The sequence below is a fragment of the Prionailurus bengalensis genome, chromosome D2, assembly GCF_016509475.1.
Source record: "Prionailurus bengalensis isolate Pbe53 chromosome D2, Fcat_Pben_1.1_paternal_pri, whole genome shotgun sequence".
Classification (NCBI taxonomy): domain Eukaryota; kingdom Metazoa; phylum Chordata; class Mammalia; order Carnivora; family Felidae; genus Prionailurus; species Prionailurus bengalensis.
This window is the reverse complement of record NC_057351.1, coordinates 62,646,925-62,673,430: the sequence shown is the minus strand read 5'-3', so window position 1 is coordinate 62,673,430 and position 26,506 is coordinate 62,646,925. Positions and strand designations below refer to the sequence as shown.

Genomic DNA, 26,506 nt, shown 5'->3' with positions numbered 1-26,506 from the left:
TGTGAGATCTTAAGCATAAGCCTGTCTCCTAGGATCTGGACCCATCAATACAACTGACTAAAAGCCTTCTAACCTGGATGTCCCAGAGTGTCAAACTCAACATGTCCCGACCAAACTGATTATCTGTTGTCCAAAGCCTCTTGCTCTGTGGTCCATGCATGGCTTATGAATACCACCACACCCTATGCATTTACCCAGCCACTCAAATGAAACCCTGAGACCTACACTACAATCTTCTTTGGAAGCTCAACATCCAAGCACGCATTAGGCTGGGCTTACTTGACTTCTCTAGCACTTCTAATAGCCAACTTCCACAGCATCCTTCCAACACTGCAAAAGTCCATGCCCGTGTCAGCCCTTGCCTAGAACACCATGGCAGCCATTTTTTTTTCTTTTTCTTTCCTTTTCTTTTCTTTTTTCTTTTTGCAGAGCTTGCTTTATTTCTAATACACAATTCTATAACATTTTTTGAAAGTTTATTTATTTATTTTGAGAGAGATAGAGTGTGAGCAGGGGAGGGGCAGAGGGAGAGAAAGAGAGAAAGAGAGAGGGTGAGAGAGAGAGAGAGAGAGAGAGAGAGAGAGAGAGAGAGAACCCCAAGCAGGCTCCACACTTAGTGCAGAGCTAAAGGCAGGGCTCCATCCTATGACCCTGAGATCATGAGCTGTGCCAAAATCACAACTTGGACACTTAACCAACTGAGCCACGCAGGCACTCCTCAATTCTATAACATTTTTCAAATTTATATGTAACAAATAGCTTCCTAGATCAAAAAATACAATGTTTAATACCTACAGAGTATTCCATCATACTAATGTTTTTAATTTACTAATAAATCTCTTATGGTTGGGTATTCAGGTGGCTTCTCATCTTTTTTGCTTGTGTAAGGCAATGTCATACTAGACTCTTGCTGTCAGGCTCACCAACCTCTTGAGTCAATCTCCACCCTGTTCTTCTAGTGATCTTTCTTTTTTTTTGGGGGGGGGCATTTAAAAAATACTTTTTTATTTTGAGAGACAGAGAGAGAGAGAAAACGTGTGAGCAGGGGAAGGGCAGAGAGAGAAGAAGAGAGAGAGGCTCCACGCTGTCACTGCAGAGCTGGACGCAGGGCTCAATCCAACTAACGGTGAGATCATGACCTGAGTCGAAATCAAGAGCTGGACATTCAACAGACTGAGTCACCCAGGCGCCCCCTCCATCCCAGTGATCTTTCTAAGACACAGATCAGATCCAGTAACTCCCTATTCCATCAAGAAAAACAAAAATACAACTCACTAGCCCGATACAGGAGACCCTTAATCATGCGGCCCTTTACCACCTCTCTTTCCCCTGCCACCTTTTCACATGTGCTTTCACCCTACCTCACCAAAGTTCCTGGGCATTCCTGAACACATGTCTATGCCACTGCACATGCTATCTTCTCTGCCCAGAAAACCTTCCCCACCCAACCCTACCATCAGTCCTCAGCAAAGCCCTACTCACCTGTTCACACAGCTTAAACACTACCTTCATGCAGAGCCTTCCTGGCCCTGTTAGGCAGGATCAGTGTCTCTTTCCTCTGTGAATTTATCACCCTCCTGGGAAAGCCTCCATGAAAGCAAAGGCCCAGAGCATAAGACACACTCAAAAATAGTCAATGGATTCATTTTTCTTGACTCTAACTAAACCAGTGCTTCTTGATGCTTGAAGCACACTGGAATTATCTAGAAAACTTTATATAACCCAGGCTTCATGCTAGATACATTAAAACAGTCCCAAGCGTGTTGCCTGGACCTGGGTAGCTTTCTAGCTCCTCAGGAAGTCTGAAGGGCAGTCAGAGCTGAGAATAAATGGAAGTGACTCCAGACCCTTAGAAAGCAGTGATGCATGTTTTCTAGAACTCAGTAGAATCGGTGGGTCACAGAATGGAATGTGGAGTCGAGCAAACCTGAGTTTAAAACTTAGGTCATCAACTCCTTAGCGAGGCAAATTTCTCAACCTCTCAGCCTCAGTTTCCACAGCTGCCAAATGGGGATAATAATAGTGCCTAACTCACAAGGGTCAAAGGGCTGTTTTAAGGATTAATCATATAATGCATATAAAAACTTAGTCTTGACCCCAGCACATAGTGAGTATGCTATAGACTGGTATTTGCTATTCCTTCACAGCCCCCCCCCCACTCAGGGCCCAAAACAAGCCAACACTCGCAACAGTCATTTGGAGGAAGTTCATGGACCAGATGACTGTTCTGCTGCTCAGTATCTCCATCGGCTCCCTGAAACTCCAACTGGCGATGCTGTCACTTGCTGTGGAGATCATTACCAGTAAAAAGGAAGCAGCGTAAAAGTGCCCCTTCCCAGCCTTGGCTGTTTTCAGAGATAATGTTAAGTCAATTCTGACTTCTTCCACCTCTGCAGTTGTAAAGGAAACCACAGTCAGACCTTCTAAATTGGTTATAATTCTGAAAGGAGAGAGAGAAACGCCGAGTGGAAACACTGGAACTGAGCATGAGCCGACAGATCTGTCTATCCCTCTGGCAGGAAGTGCCAGAGGAATAAACCAGCCAACCTCTTTTGGTTGCAAGTCTTAGAGTACTAGAGGTCTGCATGAATGAGTACACTTACCCACACATGTAGACAAACTCTGGAATTTTTTTTTTAACCCTCTCCAAAGACTCCATGAAAATACACCTTAAAAAACTACTGATGGCACACTTGTGCCCAGGCTGTGTGTTAAGCAACACACAAAAATATGAGATGTGGGCTCCTGCTCTCCAGCCAAGGACAGGACTTGAAAAGCTATCCACCATCTTTGCAGTAGGTAATGAAGCCTTAATGTTAGGTTCCAGAAATTACTTCTAAACCTAGCTTGACATCAGGCAGGGCTAGGAGACTTTTTAATATCTAGCCCGAACATTCTCCAGACCTATAAAGTCAGAATCTCTAGGGGGTAAATGAGGTCTGGGTTCCAGTATTTTTCAATGTTCTTCAGGCTATCTGATGCAGACTATCCATAGACTGCCTATACTATTTCAGGAATTGGGGGCAGAAGTTCCATCTGGGAGAAAAACAATGGATATGAGATACTGGGGTGTCAGGGAAAACTTCAAGAGGAAGGAAGGTACAAACTCATCTTCTTAAGGGGAGTAAGATTTATCAGGTGGAGCGAACACATGTCAGTGAGAGCCAGGACATAAAGACAGGAAGGATGGTGAACAGGAAAAGTGCTAACATCTATATGATTTACTGGCTTATCTCATTTGATTCTCAAAAGGTCCCCATGAGGCAAGTGGCAGGCATTGTTGGTTGCCCACACAATATCCACCCATGCCTCTCCTTCTTACTTCCTAACAAATTCTGTCGAGGTACTCCCTCTGTGTGGACATGTGCCTGGAGGAGGCCAGCCCCACAAAGCCTCCCCTGGTCGGCCTAGTCCTAGCACCAGCACGCCCGAGGGATGCTGGGAGCTGGGATTGTCTGGCAACAGTTCCCTCATTCGGAAAACATGTTGTCTCCTATTCTGGATATTTTCGTGTCTGGATGTGATACGAGAACTGTGACCATCTTTTTTCCTCATCATGATGAAACCAGCTCGAGGACAAAGACCAACACTCTAGATGGCAAAGTACAAAATGTGAAAGAAACTGGCCCTTGACAATGTCATGGAAGCAGTGAATGAACAACCCAGAAGCACCCTACCCTTAGATGTCACCGTATGAAGCAATAAATGCCCCATGCTTTAGAGGGGCAAGGCAGGGCTTTCTGTGACTCATAGAGCCAAAGCATCCTAACTGATATAGGCAGGGGTTATGATTTCCATTGTAGGGATAATGTCTTGAGGTATGGAGCACTTAAAAAGTGTCCAAGGTCACAGAAGTGACACTGCTGAGGGGGACACAGGGAAGAGTAGACAGTTAAGCTCAGAACCACTTGCTGTTACACACGTAATGTACAGATTTTCTCCCATGGACAGTGGGGAGCTCATGAAGGTTTCTGAGTAAGGACTGGCATGATCAAAGTGGTGATGTCTGACAATAAATGAAGGTCTCAAGTTCTTTATCACTTTTTGAGAGAATGACTATGATAACGGCCTACCTCCTCCCCACCTCCTCCTACCTTCCTTCCAGGGGTTGATGGTCAGGCCCCAAGCACCTGCCCTAAGACTTCACAGAAAACTCAGCATGCACAAGTTCATAAGCGAGCATCTGTGAGACCCAGATAAATGATTTTTATAGCTGCTCAAGAGAAGAGGGCGACAAGGAGTACTTCAAACCATTTACACTTGGCTTAGGGTCCAGCTGAGGCAAGACAGCTCCCCCAGACAGCCACGTCACACAGCCATTAATGCTGAGGAAATCTTCTCAGAGAAATAACTTTTTACAACCTTGCGTCTAGGAGGCTGGTCTGCTCTGAGCTACCGAATGCTGATGCTCTGTGATTTGGGATCAAGGTGCGGTGGCTGAGACCAAGAAGCCAGCAGTTTATTATTCCAAGCCACCTTTGCAGAGCTAACCTGTGTGCTAAGATTCTGCTCTGACATCAACCCACTCCTCTCCAAAGGTCCAGAGCAGAGTCAGGAAATCTTCCATGCATATATATGCTGTCACTGCCTCCCCAGGGATGATTAAAGATTGGAGGTTCAGGCCAAAGACCACTTTGGATAATTGCATCCTATCTCCCTGCTACTCTTCTTGTGTGACTGTCCTTGTCTGGCCCAGGCTGACTGCTTTAATCAGTCAAGTGCCTCCCCCTGTTACCATCCCCCCGACAAGCGAGAGGTGCCCTATACAAATGGGCTGCCAATAACCTCACAATGTCAGTTTGTGTCCCCATGCCCAAGCCTTCCTTGTACTCCATGGCCTATCTTCCTGCCTTCCTCCCGTCTTCCTCATCCTTCCATTTCGGGCCTTTTCTCACCGTTTGGACTTTAGAAGACCTTGTCCAATTTCAACCTTTAGTCTCCTCGTTCAACTTTGACTCAAATTCTTCTTTCATGTTGCTGCCTCTGACTGCTCTGGGTCCAAATTACCCTTGGGGGCCTTATCCATGATACATAGCTCCCTACTGGTCTGAAACACTGACTTGGCTCCTTCTAATCCCAGTGCCCTGGAAACTCTGGGTTTACTGGACAAAGACAAAGAGCATCTTAAAGCTCCTAGTTGTCAGTGTCCTCCTTAACCCCATGTCTTTCCAGGTCTGCCTGCATGGTGAAGTGTCTTTCTGTGTAACTTCATAAGAAGAGCACTGGGCTCAAAGCCAGAAATCTGATTTCAAAAACCACAGTTCCGCCATTAAGTGTCCGTATTACCTTGAATAAATGGCTTCCCTAACTGGGACTCAGTTTCTTTATCAGTTTAATGAAAGGCTTGAACCAGACAACCTTTGAGTTACCAATCAGCCTCATCTCCAAACGGAGAACCAAATTCCTGAGAGAGAGAAGCCAAGAGTGCCCCAGTTAGGCTGAGTATCCATTCATAAATGGGCAGACCCGACATGGGACTATCCCACAGAAGCCAGTTGTCTCAAAATTAGGACAATGATAATAATAATAAACAGTAGTACTGTTTGGTTTGTCACTGGATAAGCATTTGCAAACATTTCTCAATTAATACTTCTATCAGCCTATGAGGCAGGTACTAGTATTATCCTGATTATATTAGCAAGGAAACAAAAGCTTGTAATATTTAATAATGTGCCCAAGCCACCAGCTGATAAGAGGTAGAGCCAGGATCTGAAGAAAATGGCTTCTTACCCAAGTGGAAAGAGACCCTCCAGAACCCAGCCAGCCCCAGCCCTGTTGGGGGGGGGGGGGCGGGCTTCCAAATGGGAATGCCAGAGCTTGGTCCTGTTGCTTGCTCTTTTTAGTTACTGAATGCTACGGCATTTTCCACAGGCTGGTTACTACCCCCATCCACCCCAGTCTATTGTTTGTCTTATGTTTAAGAAAACACAGCAACTCTACACTCCTCTGACTTCTCCCCTCAGCAGGGAACATTCTTCTGAACTTCTTAACACAGGACCAAGGCATTGTTGAACTAGAAGGAAACACATCCCTCTGCATACCTATACTCCTTTTAGATAGCAGAGAGCCTCTGGAAGGTCATGGTGCCCATCCAAGCCAAGAAAGACCAAAATAATCACTGTCTTAAGACCTTATGTTTGAAAGGTGGACAATCTGAGTTTGAAACCTGGCGTGACCACCGCCCAGCTAGAACTTCGTGGTTTTGTCTCAATGTGCTCATTCTCTCTCCCTCTGGACCTCTCTCCTCTGCCCCTCCCCCATCACTTCCTCCCTCTCTGTCTCTGTCCCTCTACTTCCCTCATGCAGTAGTCATTCTCAGCCTCCCCTGTACCCTCCTCAGAACACAGATAACAACAGTAGTACCTTACATATTTTTGCATGTGAGAAAAATGTCACGTAAAACCATCAGCATGGCACATGCTCATTCAATATTAGCTTTTTTTTTTTTGTCTTTCTAATACCCAAGCCAGAGCAAGGCACGTTCCTGAGTTCCTGACATCTAGCAGCAGGCTGAGCGTCCATGGGGGTGTCTCCCGGCATTTAGCACGCTGCTGTAACTGCAGTCGCTGAGGTGGTGGCCACCAGCTCCTCTCCCAGCTCAGTCCCAAAGGAAAGTCCCATTTAAATACAACATCTGCCCGTGTGGGATCCAGGCCGGAAGTGCCTGCATGTTTCCTGGGCCTGGCGCCACACAAAGGAGATCCGAAATGGTCAAGAAGGATAATCTGTACACCACCAAGAGGGAGCAATGCACCTGAATGTGCATCTACACAGACGGAGGTGGTCATGGGGGAATGATGCTGGGGCTCTGAAGCCAGACAGACCTGGATACGAATCCCTGCTCCACCAGCTCCATCTGCCTAATGGGGCTTGGGAGATAACTGGTAGAAACTTGGTTTACACACACTGCCCAGGACTGGCAAACATCACTTTTAATTTACACTTCATTAAGTGAGATAGAAGCAATCAATGCATCAGTCAGAAGACACACAAGGCAGGTGGCTGGGGAGAGAAAAATGGAAGGGATGCCAAGGGGGCAATTCTTCGTTTTAGAAGTTGAAAGGACATTGCCTAATGCTAGTTTGAGGGAAATAGATGCCTTTTTGCAGGACAGCAAAGTCAGCTGCGTGGACATGGGGTGCCTGGGAAGCTGGAAGCATCGCTGAGCAGAGGGGGAAAAGCCAAAGAGAAGTTCATTTAACCAGGAGAAGGACAGCATCTACTCTGTGCACTGTGCGTGCATATGCTATTTAATGCTTAAAATTGTCTTCTTAATCCAATCGGAAGCCCCATCTACAGATGAGAAAACGAAGGCTCAGAGAAGTGAAATGACACATTAAGGGCACACAGCCAGTAGGGCACAGGCTGTGCCATGAAACTCTTCCCTCCGCAGTCACACACCTTGCTGGGCACTAGGAGGGAATCAGGAACAGGTGGCAAGTTTCTAAACTGCACACACCTTCCCTCTGGAAGCCAGGCGAAACTCTTGTGTATTTCTCGTAGCTCCTTCCTCTCTGGTTCATTTCTTTCCTCCATGTGGTCATCGTAAGACAGCCTGAGCCATTTCTCAGAGTTAGACTCATGCTGTGAAATGGCAGGGCTGACTGTCTGCATCTGCTCCCGGGGGGCCCTCCACATGGACCTGCCAGCACCAAGCTAGGCCTCCATTTGTCACTGAGGTCAGCATCGCGCTCTGCGCTGCCGGCTCAGACCCCCCATGTGCAAGGGACAGACACTTACTTGCCGCAAACCTGCCCCTGAGCCATTTGGCAGACCTGAGGATCCCAGGACGCTGGCCCCTCATTACCCGGACACACTCACCAGCAGAGTGTGTGCTGAGTGCTGACGTCTATCATTCTGACCTTGAGCCCGTGATGGGGGGGATGGGCTGGGGGCGAGCCATGCGTGCCAACAGCAATCCCTCTGCTTGGTTGAGCCCACCAAGGAAGAAAAAAAATAGAGTCATTTCTTTCACTGGTGGTGGTGGTTGTTTTTGTAACAGATCTCTCTACCTCAGGGGCAGTGAGATCCATTTGCTATATAACTGTGCATTGGAACATTAGCAAGAACACATCACCCTGCCATCTCAAGCTCTTTGTTAAAACTGCTCTTGCCTGTGATGCTCAAAAACAAAGACCCAGAGGTCTAGGGAGGGCAGGGCAAGGACGGAGGGCTGGTTTACAACGCTTAACACGGGCACCTTATCAGTGCATCGGCTCTCGTCAGCCCTCCCCTACACCGCTCCCACGCTGCCAGTCCCCGCTCAAAAGCCTGCTGTGGCTCCCCATGCCCCTGCCCTGAGTCCTACTTCCATCCCTGAGATTCAGGGGAGGAGGTTGTACAGTATTTAATCTCACTCTGCCACTCTCCTGATCTGCAACTGCTAAACCCAGTATGTCTGGTAAAACCTCCACACACCCTGCCTCCCCTATCAGATTGTCTTTGTTCTTCCTTTCTTCTCCAAATCGCAAGCTTTCTTCCACAGCCCAATCTTCGCCTCTCCTCTTCACTGGTTCTGATTATGCCACAGGGTGACATCTTCCTCCAAGCTCCGTGCTTTATTAAATCCTTCACACCGGGATACATTGTTTTTTAACTGCCTTTAATGTGCCAAATTCCCACGATCTCAGACAGCATAACAGAACCCGCATCTCATATGACCACCCAGAAACATAGGCTTTCCTTTACTCCTTAGTTCATTCCAAACCAGAGTACGCACAAAAAGAGAAGGGTTTTGGTTTCTGGGTTTTTTTCCCCCCTTAACCCTGAAGTTTCCATAATGCTCTTTGTCAAGATCTTCTGTACACACAGATGCACAAGTACACACACATACATACAAACACATAAAACCCAAATCCAATAAAAATCAAATTAAAAAAAAATAGGTTAGGCAAACACAAGCCACTAAAACGTGCAGGAAGTGGACAGTTTTTATTATTCCTTTTAAATGCCTGAACAATCTTACTGCAAATCATATCTTTATTTAAAAAAATGTGATCTACTCAATGCAAAGCCCAAAGGGCACTTTGGAGAGAAGCCAGGCTATAGGTTTATATTCTTCCCATTTTCAAATAAAATGCAAAAGAAAAAACTAGTAATCATTTTAATGAGCCTTTAAATAAATTATTGGCTAGAGCACACTGCAGTAATTTATACAGGGAACCAAATACATATATTTGCTGAGAAAGGGACTTTGTGACTAAAGAGTGAATTTCCAAGAATTACTTTAGATTCTTTTTCCTTTAAGTGATTAGTTTGAGTTGAACCACACTTCATATCCGTTCTATCACTGGTCACACTTGCAAAGGCAGGTGGAAATCTGTAAAGCAGGGTCTCTCCCCTCACTGGTCTACCCCCTTCTGGTTTCTTAGTTCTCCTTTACTTGGATTCCGTGGCCCCCAACAAAGTTTGACGCTTTCATTCTTGGAAGGTTACTTTCTGGATCACTTTTTGTATCTACTAAGAGGAAAAAGGTTTGGACATGGAATCAGTAAATGAAGAAGGTTTGGTCCAAGATCTGTTTTTCCTTTTTTCACTCCTTCTTTTCACACATTTCCCCATAAACGCTGCTCTAGCCTCTTGATAACTGTTAACTGATGAGGCAAGAAAAACGAGGTGGTTGTGAATTAACAAGAGTGGGACCATTTCTCTCTATCAGCAGAATAATCCATCTCCCACAGGCTGTCAGCAAGTTTGGTTTTAAGAGACAAGGAAGAAGATTGGCAGGGGAAAGAAGGTGGCAGTGTGCCTCCTGGACAGGGCAGGATGTGAGGCCCTCGAAAACCCAGGGTTCTAGGAGGTGCAGCCTCCCCTCCCCTCAAGGAAACTGAGAAGCATGCAGCCCAGCAGGGGAGGCTTGGCAGCCCCAATGGTCAGCACAGAGGCACAGCCAAGGAGCCAATGCACAGGGAGCCCAGATTCCAGTCTGTGATCATAATGCCAGCTCCGCCTCAATAGATACAACTCTCCCTTCGCTTTCTGAAGCTTATTTCCTCCAATACAGTATTATGTTTCTCATTTTATCCTAATTTTGCTCCCAAAGGAAGGGATAGGTAAATGATCCTTTATGCCCATTTTACAGATGGGATAACAGAGGCTTAGAGGATTTAAATGGTTTTTCCCTATCCCCATAGCTAGTTAAGAGAAAGGCCTAGACCAGAAATCCTAGTTCCTTCCCCAGGGAAGCATCTCTTCCCCAGGGGAGCCAGCCTCTTGTTTCTTGGATACCCATTTAGCCTGGAGCACAGTACTCAACCATTCTGTCTTCCAACATGCAAATGGCAGTTTGGATTTCAAGCCCTGGGTTTCTCATCCAGCTTCATCTGAAACAGGATCCCAGTGGTAATGTCCTCTGGACTTTGGGCCAAAGAACTGAGAAGCTATGGATGTTTGTATGACCCTGCAGCTAACACACACATCAGTGAGACAGGTGGAGAGTACATATCCCCAGCTGTTCCCTGCTTGCATTCGCTTGCAGCTGGGGTTTTCTATCACATCTGAGTGCTCCAGCTGTCAACAGCCTGTGCCTCTGTAGACAACACTGGATAAGCGGTCAGTAGACCCCGTCCCAGCCCTGGCTCTGCTGCAAATGATGTCATGACCTGGGGCAAGTCCCAAAGTGGTCCCTTCTGCTAAATGAGAGCTGGCAAAGATGATCTCTGGGGGCCCTTTTAGCTCCAATGTGCAGCTAGTCTAAAATTAAATATGAGTAGAAGTGAGTTAGGTGAGCACATTAGACCACGGCAAGTGACCAGGAGCAACTAGACCTCAGCAGGTCACTGGCCTCTCGGTGCCAAACTTTCATCATTTGTGAATGGAATGATGACAGTACCAACATCACAGGGTGGTTGATGAAGTATGCAATGAGTTCACATAAAACATTTAGAATAATTTGGGCACATAGTTAACTCTCAAAAAATGCTAGCTGCTTGTCACTGTTATTATATTATCATCACCACTGTCATTAATACCACAGACACTTGTTACCTTTGGAAACAGAAAGGACCCTCAGGAGGGACCTGTCTCACTTGCTCTTTAACACATGGCTTATATACACATTCTGTGAAGGGATAAAGCAGGGCCCACGGCGACGAGATGCCTGGTTGAGGGTGCACCAAGCAGGTGGCCACGAAGGAGGAAGTGGGATGCAGCAGAGCCTGTCCACTGGCTGCTATCATGAGAGTATCCTCACGCCTGGGTGCTCCAGAGAGAGAATCTCTAGTTCCCTCCCTTGCAAGAGGAGAGCTGCACATGCCTACACGGGATAGGGACATTCATGTGACACTGCATCAGCTCATGCTCATGGAAGCCCTCTGTTGTGCCACTGAGGACGCTGCTACTCTGGGTCACAGCAGCAGAGCCACTGAGTTATAGGAAAGCATCCACCTTCTGACCAAGGAATTGTAGCTTCAGAAAAGAACTTTCTAGCCTGATGGAAGGGCTTAGCTGGCCAACATGCATCCCTAAAACCAAGAGCTATGGGGATCGCACCTTCCAAGGACTACTCAACTGGCTGTGCATTAAGCCCAAGGTCCACAGATCATCACATACCACCATGCAGCCCTCTGAGAGGCACCGTCCAAATGGGGACCATCCAGACAACCCAAGCTGGAAGGAACCTCAGAAAGTATAGGAGCTGATCTTGCCATTATACAGATAGGGAAATGGAGGTTCTGAGTAGGGACTGGCTTATTGTCTTCAATAAGGTACACAGGTACCCAGGGGCAGAAAGGAAACAGAGGTCGTCTTCTATTCCTACTCTAAAGGTCTTGCCCTTCAAAGACACAAAATACTACATGATTCCTTTCAGTCAAAGGGAAGTCTCTGTGAGCCACACTCAGCTGATCTCTCCCACAGGTCATCAAGGCATCACTGGAGGCCCTCAGTAAGAACACCTACTAAGTGCTATCCTTACCCTGTGTTCCCAAAGGCCGCTTTGCAAATACCAGCTTTTCATCTGGAGAATCACTTCGAACTCAGAATATGGCACACGACACCACCTGGATGCAAGGAATTGAAATGGATTTTGGACCGTTTCCCAGGCCCCAAACTCCCAACTCCACATCCTAGCCTATCTAAAACACTTCAAAATGCAAAAGTCTCACAGGAAAATATGCAGAAAGAATCAGGAGACAATGGGAAGGATGTCGTAGCTGCACTGGGCCCTCATCCTCGCAAGCAAGCAGTGATCTGGAGCTCCTGAGTGCAAGGCCCTTTGTGGAGTGGCTGCTGAAGTCCCCACCTGGCCCCTGCTACTCACCGGCACCTCCTCCCTGGCCCTGGTATGCATTTGAGTTTGAGACCCCAACTCTATACACGCAGCCATTTTTTCTGTGCATGCTGTCTGCCCAAACTGCACACTATTTTTTTTAAGTTTATTTATTTTGAGAGAGACAGAGACAGTGTGAGCAGAGGAGGGATAGAGAGAAAGAGAGAATCTCAAGCAGGTTCTGCACTGCCAGCACAGAGCCCAACGCGAGGCTCAAACTCACAAAACCATGAGATCGTGACCTGAGCCAAAACAAAGAGTTGGAAGCTTAACTGACTGAGCCACCAAGTGCCCCAGACTGCACACCTCTTTTTCGTTAATTTTTTATTAAGGTTATTTAATTTTGAGAGAGAGGATGAGAGGGGTGGGGAGGAGCAGAGAGTGAGACACAGAATCTGAAGCAGGCTCCAGGCTCTGAGCTGTCAGCACAGAGCCCGATGTGGGGCTTGAACTCAGGAACCATGAGATCATGAGCTGAGCCAAAGTCGGACGCTTACCCAACTGAGCCACCAAGGCGCCCCTGGACTGCACACTTCTAAAAGCGGGAAATTCCCCTCCAAAACACTTTGCTCAGAGCTAGACATTTAACAGATTGCTGAACAGCCTGAAATTATCTTTCTACATTCTCCTTTTTATGATTCTGACTGCTTTGCTTTAGTGTAAGAGATTTTAATATCTGTGAATGGAAAGTGTTCTGCCCCAAAGCCAACTCTCCCTGATCCTCCAACAATCTCAGGAGACATGGTCAGGGAAAGCAGGAGGCCAATAGTTTAAAATTCTGTGTTTTGCTTTCCTTAGAGGTTTTCCCACGTGTCAGAGAGCTCAGGGTTATGCTGCTGTATTAAGAGAATGATATGGGAATAACCAACACCCGACCACGTTCACAATGCCTCTTTAGTAGCCTGATAGAAACGGCTTGCTTGTCAGAGAAATCTGACTGGTAATTCCCACTATATTTCTGCAGGGTAGCCTGGAAGCAATTATCCTTCTCCATGGTAAATCAATTAAGAAAGAACGGTCTAACACTCCCCTCTTCTTCTAAGAAACTGCTAATTCTCTCACAATAATGGACAGAAAACCCCCAGAAGCAGAGTTAGTCCTATGAGGGTGCTGACTGTACTCTCCTGGTCTTTATATCTGTGCAAGGGCAGTCAACTTCCAGGTCAGAGTAGACAGCGTGGCCCATGTGGTCAGACAGAGGTGAATGGAGATCCACATTTTTTTACAAAAAACAAGGGGCTCACCTGCCTGAGCTTCAGTTTTCTCATGTGCCAAATTGGAATAAAAGTGCCAGGGTCTAGGGATTAAGAGCAAAACTTAGGATAGGGTGTAGAAGTGAACTCAGCCCAGGGCTTGGAACTTACAAGGAGCTCATAAGAAGTAATTATCCTGTTCTGATAACAGACCTTACAGCCTCCCCACACCCCACACATCTACAGAGGCATACCCACCTCTACCCTGCAGTGATTTAGTCACATTCCCTGGCAGTCAGACCTTCCTATGCTCTCTGCCATTTCCAAAACACTGTTTCCAAATCTGCAGGTGGCAGTCACTTTTGAGCCAGAGCAATTAGACCATAGCAGGCCTACATTTCCCTATCCACTTAAAGGTTTGTTCTCAAATAGGCACCCGTAGGAGCCAAACCCTTCTCTTGTGGAGGCACAAAGCCTTCAGCATGTGTGTGTTGTACAAAACACATGTCTGTTAAATGCAAGCTTGACCTTGGCACATGCCATTCTGCATGGAAAGAGGACAAGAATCAGCTGACAGTAATGAGTTCTAGAAACCCAGGGACACTTGTCTCCTGCGAGCAGCAGAAGCTATGAGAGGGAACTCAGACCCCACCAGAGCCCCTCCTCTGGGAGGCAAACCTCACATGTGCCTGTTTCTAGAACTAACACACTGCCAGGCTCAGACATCACGCAGGCAATGAGCTATTTGGCCAATGGCTGGAGAAAGGCAAACAGGGAGGAATATGGAATTCACATCAAAAACAGTCAGGACAGGTCAAGGTCATTAAAGTAATGCTGATGCCACCATGTCATATGACAGCCTGGAACAACTTCAACTGGAGTAGCTCCCAGCATTTCATACCAATACTCCCATTTAGGAAAGACTAGTAAATATGGCTAGTGTAAATCTCAACTTCCTTAGGGAGTCCACCATTGCTAGATGTATCCTGATGAATCTGTCATTCCTTGTCCTTATCAATGGGAAAGTCGTTACAGACCCACCAATTACAAGTAACACAGCCTTGGCGTAATGGACATAGAGCTATTTCCTTATCTCACCTGCCTCCTAAAGTGGCTGGGAGGACTGGAGGTTATACAGATGAAGTTATTAAAATGCAACTTAGCTCAGTAGGTACTCAATTAAGGCTAAGATGATTACTGGTAGAAGGAGACAGTACACATGTTAACACTTCTACTTTCAATCTAATGGCTTATTGGCTATCTGCATTTGGAGATTTTATGTCATCACCAAAAGCATTAGAAAATCAGCAGCTATATAAATACAAGCACAATTTACTGTTTTGCCAGGGGCCACAGATCTCTGATGTTCTCACAGCCTCCAAGGAAAGCAAGCCATCTGTTAAATAAATAACTCACTAAGTAAAGAGCAAGTGTTTCCACAAGATTAACCAAAAATCTGCTGGATTTTTCATTGGCTGTCAGTGAACATGGGCAGCTACAGATAATTCAGGCACTGGAGAATCAGAAGATCTTGCATAATGTGAGCTGAGATGAGAATCCAGAGACCACAAGTTTAAACTTTAAGACATATTTAAGAAGGAAGCAAAACCAAAAATTGAATTACAAGGTCATAATGATTCAGAGCACTAGAGCAATAAAGAAACAAATCAGAGAATTTTCATCTGAGTATTTATGTCTAATTGTCATTTTGCCTAAGTGGCTGCTTAACAGTAGTTCTGGTAAACTGAATATTCTGGTTAAAAGAAAGCCACCATGTAAGTATTTGAATTGTTGGCATCTAGAGGCTCAGAAGACAATCAAAAACACAATAAAATGAAAAAAAATCTAATTTCATCTTCCCTTGGATGATTCAGAAAGCACTTCAGGATCACATAGTCTCCTTATGAATTAATTCCTACTGCCATTTAAAAAAAAAGTAAATAAATCCATGGCAATAGCCAGTCATTTGTTTTTCCCCAATCTGTGTGAAGAAAATATCTATGCTTTTAACTTTCTGGGCAACAGTACCTCTTAAGTGGGAATTAATTGTGCTTTAATGGCGTTTCTCAGAGAAGACATACAAAATAGGTCCAACATTCGTTAAGTGGGAATGAATTCCCATGAGAAACTGCTCCAGAGAGCCTGTGGGGTAGATGACATCTCTAGCATGAAGAAGTGGAGACAGCATCTCTACTCCAGTAGTCTCTCAATCCTAGCTCTCTGTTCTTTCTGACCCCAGCATCTGCTTTCACCAACTTTGTTCCCTGAAGGTCTAAGCACATCTAGGCTATAGCAGGGAGAGAGAAAGAAGTCAGAGGTCAAGAAAAACAGCAAAAGACCAAAGAAGACATTAATAGAAACCCAACAGGAAACAGACATGACAGATGACCACCAAAATGGATGCAAACAGGTGTGACCCTCCACATCCCACTTGGGAGAATCCTCATGAGAGGGCTGACCCATCATCTACATGAAAATATGATTAATTCTGTTGTGGTCATAGGTCAGAGATCAGTGCTGAAGGGCATCTGCTACATGACAAATGACAAACCAGTTACTGTTTCTCCCAGAGTGCACACACCCTGAGATGTGATTCCATCTGACCCCATGTCACTTGTGGGAAGCTTTATACTGCAAGTCATGAGACCAACTGACAACGGAGCCACCAACCAGCTGAGTGACCTGGGTGGACATTTATCGTCTGTGGGCTCCAGCTTCCTTCTTAATGAAGGGAGAAGGGCAGAGACAGAATTGAGACACATCACTTCTGAATTGATTGGGTCCAGTTTTATCATGTGTCCATCATGGACAGGGCACCAGCTTTAATCGAAGTCACGAAGCAACTGCCCCAAGCTTCCAAGACAAGACTAGACTGTAAATTTTAAAATACTAGGCTGTGACTGCATAGAAAGAAAAGGTGCAAAGTGTGGTCTGGAGAAAAGAAATCCGGACTGAGAATCATGAGTCCTGGCCTCTAACTTGGCTCCTTTTTTCACCCAGTTATGTGGGCTTTTTGGCTCCTGTCTTCCTGTAAACGTCATCTGTAAAATGATTACAGATAAACGATTCTTAACTGAGACTCCATGGACATCTTTGGTCTAGGGATGAGATTCCAGCTGTTCATAAACTGCTAAAAACTGTTTTCCAGTTTTATGTCAGGGGCAGGTTTTAAGAGAAGAGATCTAGAGTTTTGATCACTTTCGCAGAAGCACTGAAGTTCAACAACCATTAATAACTCTTTGTATAAATAAAATCTATGATCCCTTCAGCTCTAACGTTCAAGAAGTCACATGACAATACTGAAAACTGTGTAAAAGACAGACTTTGGGAAAAAGGAAAGACAAACTGCTCCACTAAAGCCAGCAATGGGTATCTAAACAGCCCTCCTGATGATCATCTGAGTTCTGGCACTTGACTGGTGGGCACAGTCTCAGGTCTGGGGCTCTCTAGCTAGATCGTTGGGTATCCATCACCAACGCTGAACCAGGTGTCACCCATTCTGCTTCCTCCCTTTTCTGGGGCTGTGGAGGCAAAAGTGAGGAGAAGAGGGGGCTATGAGTTCTCGTGCTAAGGGTTTGAGTCAAAGCTGTTCTGCTTTGAGTAGCATAAACAATTATCACCCCTGCTTGGCCTCCACCAGGTTGGAATCAGAGATCAGGGACATCTGCACAATGGGTTCAAGCTCACCCCTGCACTTATTCTCACTAAAGAAAAGGCTAGAAAACCACTGGGGAAATACAAATCGGATCACAAGAGATCTTGGCAGTGCCATTTTTGTTGGGAAAATGAATAAAGTTTTACACCATTAGATAGCCAATGGGACTAAGACAAGCTCTGTTCTCTAGCTTGGAGACCCCTCTTCTGGGTTCCTCTTGCCCTGTTTGCTGCACATGCAAAAACCCCCACAGATAGAGAAGCTGACAACTATAAATTACCCTTCCCGCTTGCATTCGGCACTCAGATCTTTGGAGAAACAGACCACCGGTATTAAATAAATCTCTGATCTACCAAGATCTCTGAGCATCGCTTGGTTTTTCCGCCAGCGTTCCAGCCTGGTTCTGTAACATATTTGGTTCCCTGACCAGGAAACCCAACTGTGCTGACCCATTGTTGCCACCGGTTTGGGAGAACAGCGAGGCGGTGACGGCACAAGGAATCGCAAGGGAGAAGACACGCCCTGCTTGAATTTTGGCAGTGTCCCGCTCAGTTGCCTCAGGCTGGCCCTGCTCTGCCTTTCCGACTCAAGGAGACTTGGCAGGTGAGGATCTGGACCCGACATCGGAACTGGTAAGACTGGGGCCCAATCTAGTGAGGCCAACTCACAAGAGTGGAAGGGGGACCTGATCAGTCCCCAGACACTTCAGTAGTCTCACAGGTAGAAATTCCATGGGAGGGAATGTAATAACCTCTGGTGTGTATGTGAGTGTGAATGTGCAACTCGGTCTAGCTTGCCTGCCAAGTTCGATTCTGTGGCTCCGTGGGTGGGCACCCTTAAGGTCCCCAAAGCCCACAGAGTCTGAATGGGCCCGTCTGCGATTCTGTGGTGAATGGCACAAAGTCTATGGTGGCATCAGAATAGTTTCTGATCATAAGTCACAAAGCTGAGACCGTTACGGCTAAGCGTCACCTAAGTTCCTTCGGGACATGGCCAGACAGGCATCTGACTGATCTCCTCATTAAAGGAAGGACCCCTATCTCTCTGTCTTTGTGACTCTGCCTCACAGGAACATTATGGGGTCAGGACAGAGCAAAGAAGGAGTTTTTGGGAGACTATGGAATTAAGATAACCCCTGGCATGTTAAGGACCCTATGTGAGTTAGAATGGCCCACTTTTGGTGTAGGAGGGCCCTGTGAAGGAACCTTGGATGTCCCAATGGCCTGCTGCATCTAGCATGTTGTCTCCAGAGACCCTGGTCACCCTGATCAATTTCCATACATCGACTGGTTGAAATTGCCTGAAATCCTCTGCCTTGGGTGCGATTCATCCATAGCAAGCAGAGTCAGGCAAAGGTTTTAGCCACTTTATCCGGAGACTCACCCAGAGAGCCAAAGAAGCAACCCACTGCTCCCCTAGTGTTTGCAGGAGACACGAAGGAAGATCTCATCCTTCTGCCACCTTATGACTCACGGGGCTCCCTCCCCTGACTGTCTCTCCTCCACCACCAATACCACCCATTTCTCATCCCCTCAGGGACCCGGAGAACCCTCCTCCACAGGGACCAGTGACCAGATTGCATCCTCAGCCAGGTGCAGGCGCTCTCCAGATGTAGGTCCATATCCACGGGTACCAAGAGTCTGTACTCCTGGGGATCAGAGCAGGGGCTGAGAAGCCCATGAATATGCCCAGCAGCAAGGGGATTCCCCCGGGGATTATTATAAGAGAATATGCGAGGCTTACAACCTGTTTGCTCCAGAGGCACAAAAGAGCCAAAGCGAAAGGACGGGGAAGGTCTAGCCACCAAAAGCAGGGAGGCCCAGATCCTCCTTAGCAAGGGGTCAATGAGCCTACTGCAAGGGGAAAGGACATTAAAAGAATAAGTGTCCCAACCAGGGAAAGTCCCAGAAACCTAGGAGGAACCTCAAGGGGACCTTATTGGTCTGGCCGAAATAGAATCAGACTAAAAGGGACACTGTCTCCCTCTTCCTGTTCCTCTGCCTAATAGATGTGAGGGATTCTCCCTCATTTCCCAGGTTAACAGTTATAATTGGAGCCAACTGTGGTTAGTCTACCTGGGGATGGAGACTTGAAGGAATATTCCCAAGCAGTTGCTGCTTTTGCCTTCCCCTCCCCCTCATGTTTCTGCACCAACTTGGGTGTGGTCCTAGACCACCCTCAGTGCCTCTGACACCATTGGTTCCTCCTCCTACCCTCCAGGTCAAGGAGCAAAGTGCACCCTCTAGGACCACCCATTTCACCTGGTGCCCCAGGTGAAAATTGACAATGGGGAAAAATTGATGGACTTTTAAGTGGACGCAGGTGAAACATATTCAGTGTTGAAACTAATTTAAGTTTGTTGGCCCTGTCTTTAAAGTTATCAGCAAAGGTCAAATAAGCTCATGTTATCTCTGTTGCAATTTATTAATGATAGTTAATTTTGTCTGTCTCAAAGTTTTCATGGGTAATTGTTGAGATAACTTTCAAGGTCCTCAGTAACCTGAAACTTTTCCAAATAGGACGGAAATGCTAAAGCTTTGATTACTGAACATAGGTTTGTTTTTTTAACTTCATATTGCTGAGAAATTAAGGCTATTTGGACCTATTGGAAAACATGCTTTGTACTTAATTGGTTCATGAATTTACCATCTAAAAAAATTCTCATTGCAAACACCTCTCAGTTGGTTACTAAGTCCTCAATTGGAGACTAAAGTTTCCTAAGAGTTAAAATTCTGCTAAGTGTACTTAAGACTGATGGAAATAAGGAAAGCAACCCTGTATGTAGGAAAGTAGTAGACATGTAAGAAAGATATAAGGAATGGATATACAGTTTTGTTGAGGGTAGAAGACAGTAATTTTGTCCTAAATGAGACTGGTTATTTGGAGAGAAATAGCTTTAGGACAAAGTCTGAAGCCAAAGGAAAGTTGTAGAAGGTTGAGATAAATGGAATTTTAAAAGTACACTGGTATAAGGTTAAAATTCTGCTTTTCTCTTTCCTCAAATGACAAAGTTTTCTTGGACTGTTGATCTGCTCTTGGTAAGACAATGCAAACAAAGGTTTATTTTCCAGGAAAACCAAAGTTTTATGTTTCATCTTTATCAGGTCTTTGATTACTTAGTTAAAACTTTTCAATGTTAAAGGAGCTAGGTTTTCGGTAACAACTATATAATGCCATACACTCACCTTTAGAATCTTTTACTGCCACGTTGGTTAAATAAAGTTTTAAGGTTTGTAATGATCTGTAATCCTATTTAGGATGGACTTATAACTTCCTAAGGTTTTAACAAACTTCCCAGGATTTAAATGGCAAATGAAGTCTTTTGACCAATTAGGCCCTTTTATTTGGGATACTAAGTTAACTTGGAAAGGCACTGTCGTAGGATGGTAAACCCTAGGTTGTACTGCACTGGTAACACTGTAACTGCCCACATATATATGCAATTCCTAAAGTTTTAATGTTTTGGTATAAGGTCATCACTTAATATTCTGATACTTGAAGTGTTATGTGCCACAGAAATAACCGAATTTCTTTGTCAATTGCATCATAATGAACTCTCATCAGATCTTTAACAATGTCTATTTCTGAGATTTTATCATTTATAATTGTTCTTATTCTCCCACAAAACGTGTTTCTTCTTCAAGGAGATTTATAAAAAGGACTTTAGGGACAAATACAGGTATTTGACGTCTTTAAGAATAATACTAAAATGGGTAAGAATTTCCAGAACTAAAAAGCCGCATTCAAATTGAACAAGAATTAGGAACATGGGATTAAATGAACTAAGGAAGATTATAGTTTTGTGATTCTTGTTGAAAATACTGCTTGTTCTCTGATGTTTTCTCTTCCAGATTAAGGAAACTTTCTCCTAAGATATCTATGATATACAGAAATGTCATAAAATATTCATTTGTAAACTGAAGCATTTATCTTTTCTCTCTACATAACTCCCCTGAAATTCAAAAACTCTCAGTGAGTATTCTTTCTTTCATGGCAATTACAGTTGTTTGCATAAGTTCAATAAGAATCTGTTCATCTTGTAACAGATCACCTTTGGAAATACTGGTTATTTTATCAAGGCTTTGACTGGAATGTCATATTTGAGAGTGACATTCATAGACTCAGATATGACCAGACAGCTTTAAGGAACTAAGGTCGGCTTTACGAAACATGGGGCCATAGAGCCCCTTGGAAATGTTGGCCTGATACCTTGCTTACAGAGTTCCCAGCAGCCTCACCAGGTGATGAAAGAAGGTCACTTCCTGGCAGGTGCAGGAACCTCAGGATATCTTGGGGACCTCATAAAGAGGAATTCACCCAATTCTACAGGTATTGCAGGCCTGTCTGATGGCAAGGATTTGGCGTGGCTTCTGGCCTGGAGAGGCTACTAAAAGTTCAACCAAGAGATTCCTGATAAAAGATTCCAGCAAAGCAAACTTTAAAAGATCCTCATGATCAATCGCTATTGGTGAGCTTGCATAAATAATTAGGCCAGGATTGTTAAGACTGGACTTGTTCTACAAATGCATCGGTCTCAATTTGGCTATCTCTAGAAAGGTTGGGGGGGGGGCTGGTTTAGAGAAAATAAAAAGACTATGTTTCAACAATGCACCGTTAAGGATGTTAAATTCTAGTTCTGTCTTTAAATGTTTGTTGTTTGCCTAAACTAGACAACTTGAGGTAAACTTCAGAAAAATTGTCAGTTTTTCGTGTATAGACAATCTTCTGTGCTTGTTATTCTGTGGGGATAGTACTAAGACCCTATGGGCATATGATTATTTAAACAGCTAGAAAACAGGATGGATCTCTACATATGCAAACCTTATCTTCCCTAAACCTGATCTGACAGTTACCAGAAACCCGACCCTTTCGAAGACTTGGAGGTGGACTTTACAGACACACAACCAAATAGAGAACTCAGTTTCGGGTATCACCCCATGGTGATCACTCCAGAGCTAAGAAGGCCAACTCAGAGGAACCGTCAACGTGGCAAAGTGATCCAGATCCAGTCAACCCGCCTAAACTGACCCTCAAAAAGACACTGGCCCCTGAGATCTCCAGTGCTGCTCCAGCCACACCCCTGAAGCTGGCTGGCCTGCACATGGCAAAAGCCTGAGGAATCAACTTGTGGACTCAGCCCAGGGATTTGGATGCAACTCAGCCAGCCCTTGCCCCTTACTGGTGTCATAACCCTAATCTTGCTTCTTGCTGTTGGGCTAATAGGGACTGCACCAACAGGCTGGATGTGGAACGGATGGCAGACTCCCTGGTAACCTGACAAAGCCAAACAAACTCCCTGGCAGCAGTGTCCCTCCAAGATAGGCGAGCCCTCTACCTCCTCACTTCAGAAAAAGGAGGGACTTGTGTCTTCCTGGGGCGGGGCGGAATGTTGCTATTTTGTAAACCAATCAGGAATCGTCAGGACTAAGGTTAAGGAACTCGAGGAAAGAATTCAATGTAGACAACAGGAAAATATCAGTCAATGGAGAGGATGGGATCTCACAAACTGGGCATCCTGGCTCCCTGCCCTGGAAGGGCCACTCCTTTCCTTAATTTTACTTGTGACCATCGGCCCCCATATACTAAATACCCTGGTATGTTTTATTGATACCATAAAATGGCCAACGGGACTAAAATAAGCTCTCGTCTCTAGCTTGGAGACCCCTCTTCCGGGTTCTTCTTGCCCTGTTTGCTGCACGCGCAAAAACCCCCACAGATACGGAAGCTGACAACTATAAATTACCCTTCCCACTTGCATTCGGGCTCAGATCTTTGGAGAAACGGTCTCCTCTGAGCCCACAGGTGTTAAATACATATCTGATCCACCAAGATCTCCGAGTGCCACTTGGTTTTTCCGCCGGCGTTCCAGCCTGGTTCCGTAACATTTTCAGCCTTTTAGAAACCCTGAAACAGCCTTTTAGAACGCTGGTATGTTTATAGGGGCTCGGCCTGCCTAAGTTTCTAAAGAGCAGTGCCTTCCTAGTTGCAGTAAGATCACCTCTTCCCAGAGCCAACATATTACACAGTATTTATTTTCTAAAACCATCCATTATTCCATGGAATCCAGGACCCTTCCTCCCAATGGGTCTCCATGACCAAGGTCTGGCCTTATATGATATCCTCCACATCCTGGCTATTGAGTCCATTGGAAAGTCAGAGGGCCGAGGGGAGGGGCCACCGGAACCAGGTCTGCTCTCTCCTGCCTCAGCAGCTAGCTGTTCTAGATCAAGTCGGTGAATCCAGGAACTGCCTCTCCTTCCCTTGGCAGAAACAGACTCCCCGTTTCCAAGGCGCTGTCTGAAAACAGACCAGCAAGAGGGCAACTGTGGAAGAAGCCAATTCAAGAAACAAGCATATCCATCCTCAAATCACAAAGCTGTTACTCACCGCTGTCTGACTTTAGGCTAGAAAATTCATATCTTTGAGCTTCAGTTTCTTCATCTGTAAAATGGGGACAATAATAATGTCTAGCGCATAGATGCGCTGTGAGCATAAACGAGATAAGGCATCCCTGGCACAGAGGAACACCTTACTAGTCATATAATTTTACTGTTGTTGTTGAAATTACTAGTATTGAGGCAGTTGTCAGAATTATAAGCAGTGTTTGTGATGTTCTCCTTGGTATATCAAGCAGGCCCTCTCGGATTCCACAGCTGTGGGTTTTCTTCTTCACTCCTGGCCCCAGGCAGCCCTACTACAACTCCCCATCCCCAGGGAGCAGTCAGGACCCCTGACCCCTAGTCTTACCTTCCTTTTGTTGGTGGGATTGACGTAGAGATAACTGAGGACAGTCTTCAGACCTACTTTGTCATTCAGCTTTTCATAGGTGGTGCCATAGTCGGTTGATCTGCAGGTAAGAGAGAAACAAAGGGAGAGATGTTTCACCAAATGGGAGATTGTATTCAAGGGGAAGCCAGGCTCTCCTTCAACTCGCACCTTTGTTCCCAAATCACAGGTGTGATTCAGAGATAAAAGGCCCCATTAATTTTAGAAGAGCAATTAGACCACTGCATCTACCTAAACTCAGTCTCCTTTGCTCCCAGCCTTTCTCAGAGACCTCCTTTTCTGCCCTCTGTGAGACTGTGGGTACAGGTTGCTGCTGGGGACTTCCTGCTCCACCTTCAGCCCAGGCGTCCCTCTTGGTGCTGTGCAGGGGCACAAGGAGCTGTGTGCAAGGCCAGACGGCCTCCTGAGGTCACTGGAGTCCAGCCAACCTCATGCCCCCTCCACTGAGCCTGAGGCTCGGGACCCTCTGGTGGAAAGAAGCCCGTTAGGGTCCAGTGGCCAAATCAGGCCGCAGCAGGCAGAGGGTGTGAGCCTTCACAGAGGAGCAATGGTGTGTCAGGGTGAAAAGTCAATGTTGTTGAACTACTGCCAACAGTTCATTATTCCAATTACCCTGTTTGTCCTTTGGGCCTCATTTCCAGGGTTTTGACCTTATACCAAAATCACAAGTCAGGTCTCAGAGAACAAAGGCAGGCCAAACCACCGGCTCCTTCCTCTCCACCCCACCTTTCCATAGTGGAGGAAGGAGAAGGGGTGCCAAACAGGGAGGCCCCAGGAGCTAGGCTCGCTATCACGCTTTTTACCTCACTTCCCAACTCCACCCCTCACTTGCCCCCCTCCCTCTTCAAACAACCGGTATCATCAGATCCCCAACTGGTCTTTCCCTCATTGCCTTCCTTGGCTAGATCACAAAACTTCTCCCACCCAGGCTTTAGAAAATCAGAGGTCAGTTTATTTCCTCTATGGTCACCCAACCTCATGGGTGCCCGCATTCTGTCTCAAATCTCAGATCCCAGTTCTAGCTGGGTGCCTCCCCTAGTAACTGCCTTTTCCTGGATTCTTCATCCACCTTCTCACCAGAATCTGCTCCTGTCCTGGCCTACATCTTATTTTTACAAGCCTAGTAGCCAAGGCTTGTAGTATTTGATGACCTTTAAGAATTATCCCCACCCCCATCTAATCTAGCAAATTCCACGTCCCCACACCCAGCTTGGATGTCCACCCTCACCTCTGTTAAGGCTTCACTAGCCCTCTTCCCAGTCACTTTCATCTCTCTGCACAAGAACAAGCTTCCCCACCCATTACAGGCCCAAAGCCCACTGTCCATGCCTCCTTTCGGCTCTTTTGATATTGTTATGTTGAATTTCTTTAAGTTCTGTTTCCCCTAGCACCACATAAGCTCCCGGTGGGCAAGGAACCACAGAGAATGCTATGGTGAGATGAAAGAACATGAACTTTGGGCATAGCAAAATCTCTATTTCATTGCTAGATCCACGGCTCTCTGGTTGCATGACCATGTGCAAGTTACTTCGTCTGCTAGAGCCTCAGGTTTCTCAAATAAAAGAATCAGGGTAATTTAGTTCTTACAAGATCTTTGTAAAGATGCAAAAATAGAACACATGGGAAACCTACCAAAAGGATGTAGGTATAATGAAATGTTAAAAAATAAAATAAAAATAAAAAGGACGTTCACTTCTCCTTTCCCCAAAATGTACAGAACCAGGCTTCACACATCATATACCCTCAGCATGCTTACTGAATAAACAAACATCAGCATTTCAAATCCCTCCCTGGGCTACTGGCTCCACATGGTCAGTGGCTATGGTAACTTTTATAACCAGCTCCCACCTCAAAATGACTTATTTTCTGTCTCCTGTCTACCTTTAAGCACAGGGAATCACGCCTAATCTTTCTCCTTGCCTTTATCTCTTAAACCCAGCTCAGTCTCCAAGTCTTAATGATCCTATCTCCTAAATAACTTGGACCCTTGGTCTTTTCATCCTCACCCCGATGCTGTGGCTCATGCATCATTATTTTTGCAATAGTTCCCCAATTGGATGCTCTTCTTCTAGCCTTCTCCCCCGCCCCACCATCCTCCATGCTGTCATCAGGCTATATTTCAACCTCCCAGCTCTGTCCATCTCATCCCTCGTAGTAATTACCCACTGCCTACGCACAATGAGTTTGTAGCTTCCAAGCTTAGTCTTGTCAAATTTGGCTTTAATCTTCCTTACTAGACTCATTTCCAGCCATCTGCTCCCTGTCCCTTTCTCTCCAGCCTCACTAAACTTTCCTGAATGTCTTGCATTTTCACTTCCCTCCATTTGTACACATATCATTCCCTTTGCCTGAACTATTCCTGCTCTATTTCTTCTTCTTGGTGCATTCATCTCCAACCCTCAACACCAATATCACCCTCCTTCCAGCTTCCCCACTGGGAAATTAATCAAGATTTCCTTTGTGTTCTCATATCACCTTGTATATAATTCTATTTTGGCACTTATCCTATGGTTTCAGTCATACTATCTTTATTCTGGGATCTCTTCCTTGACTACAAGTCCCTAAGGGAAAAAGCCATTTCTTATAATAGCCCCAATGCCTTGC

The 26,506-nt window shown here is 45.6% G+C and overlaps 1 protein-coding gene across 1 annotated transcript in view; it reads right to left on the bottom strand.

Moving 5' to 3' along the window:
- SORCS3 (sortilin related VPS10 domain containing receptor 3) overlaps positions 1–26,506 on the bottom strand; it is a 591,280-nt gene that overhangs the window by 312,040 nt on the left and 252,734 nt on the right. Inside the window, exon 3 of the mRNA XM_043597460.1 lies at positions 23,864–23,963. Coding sequence (XP_043453395.1) covers positions 23,864–23,963 — 100 coding nt within the window. The remainder of the gene's footprint in view (positions 1–23,863; positions 23,964–26,506) is intronic.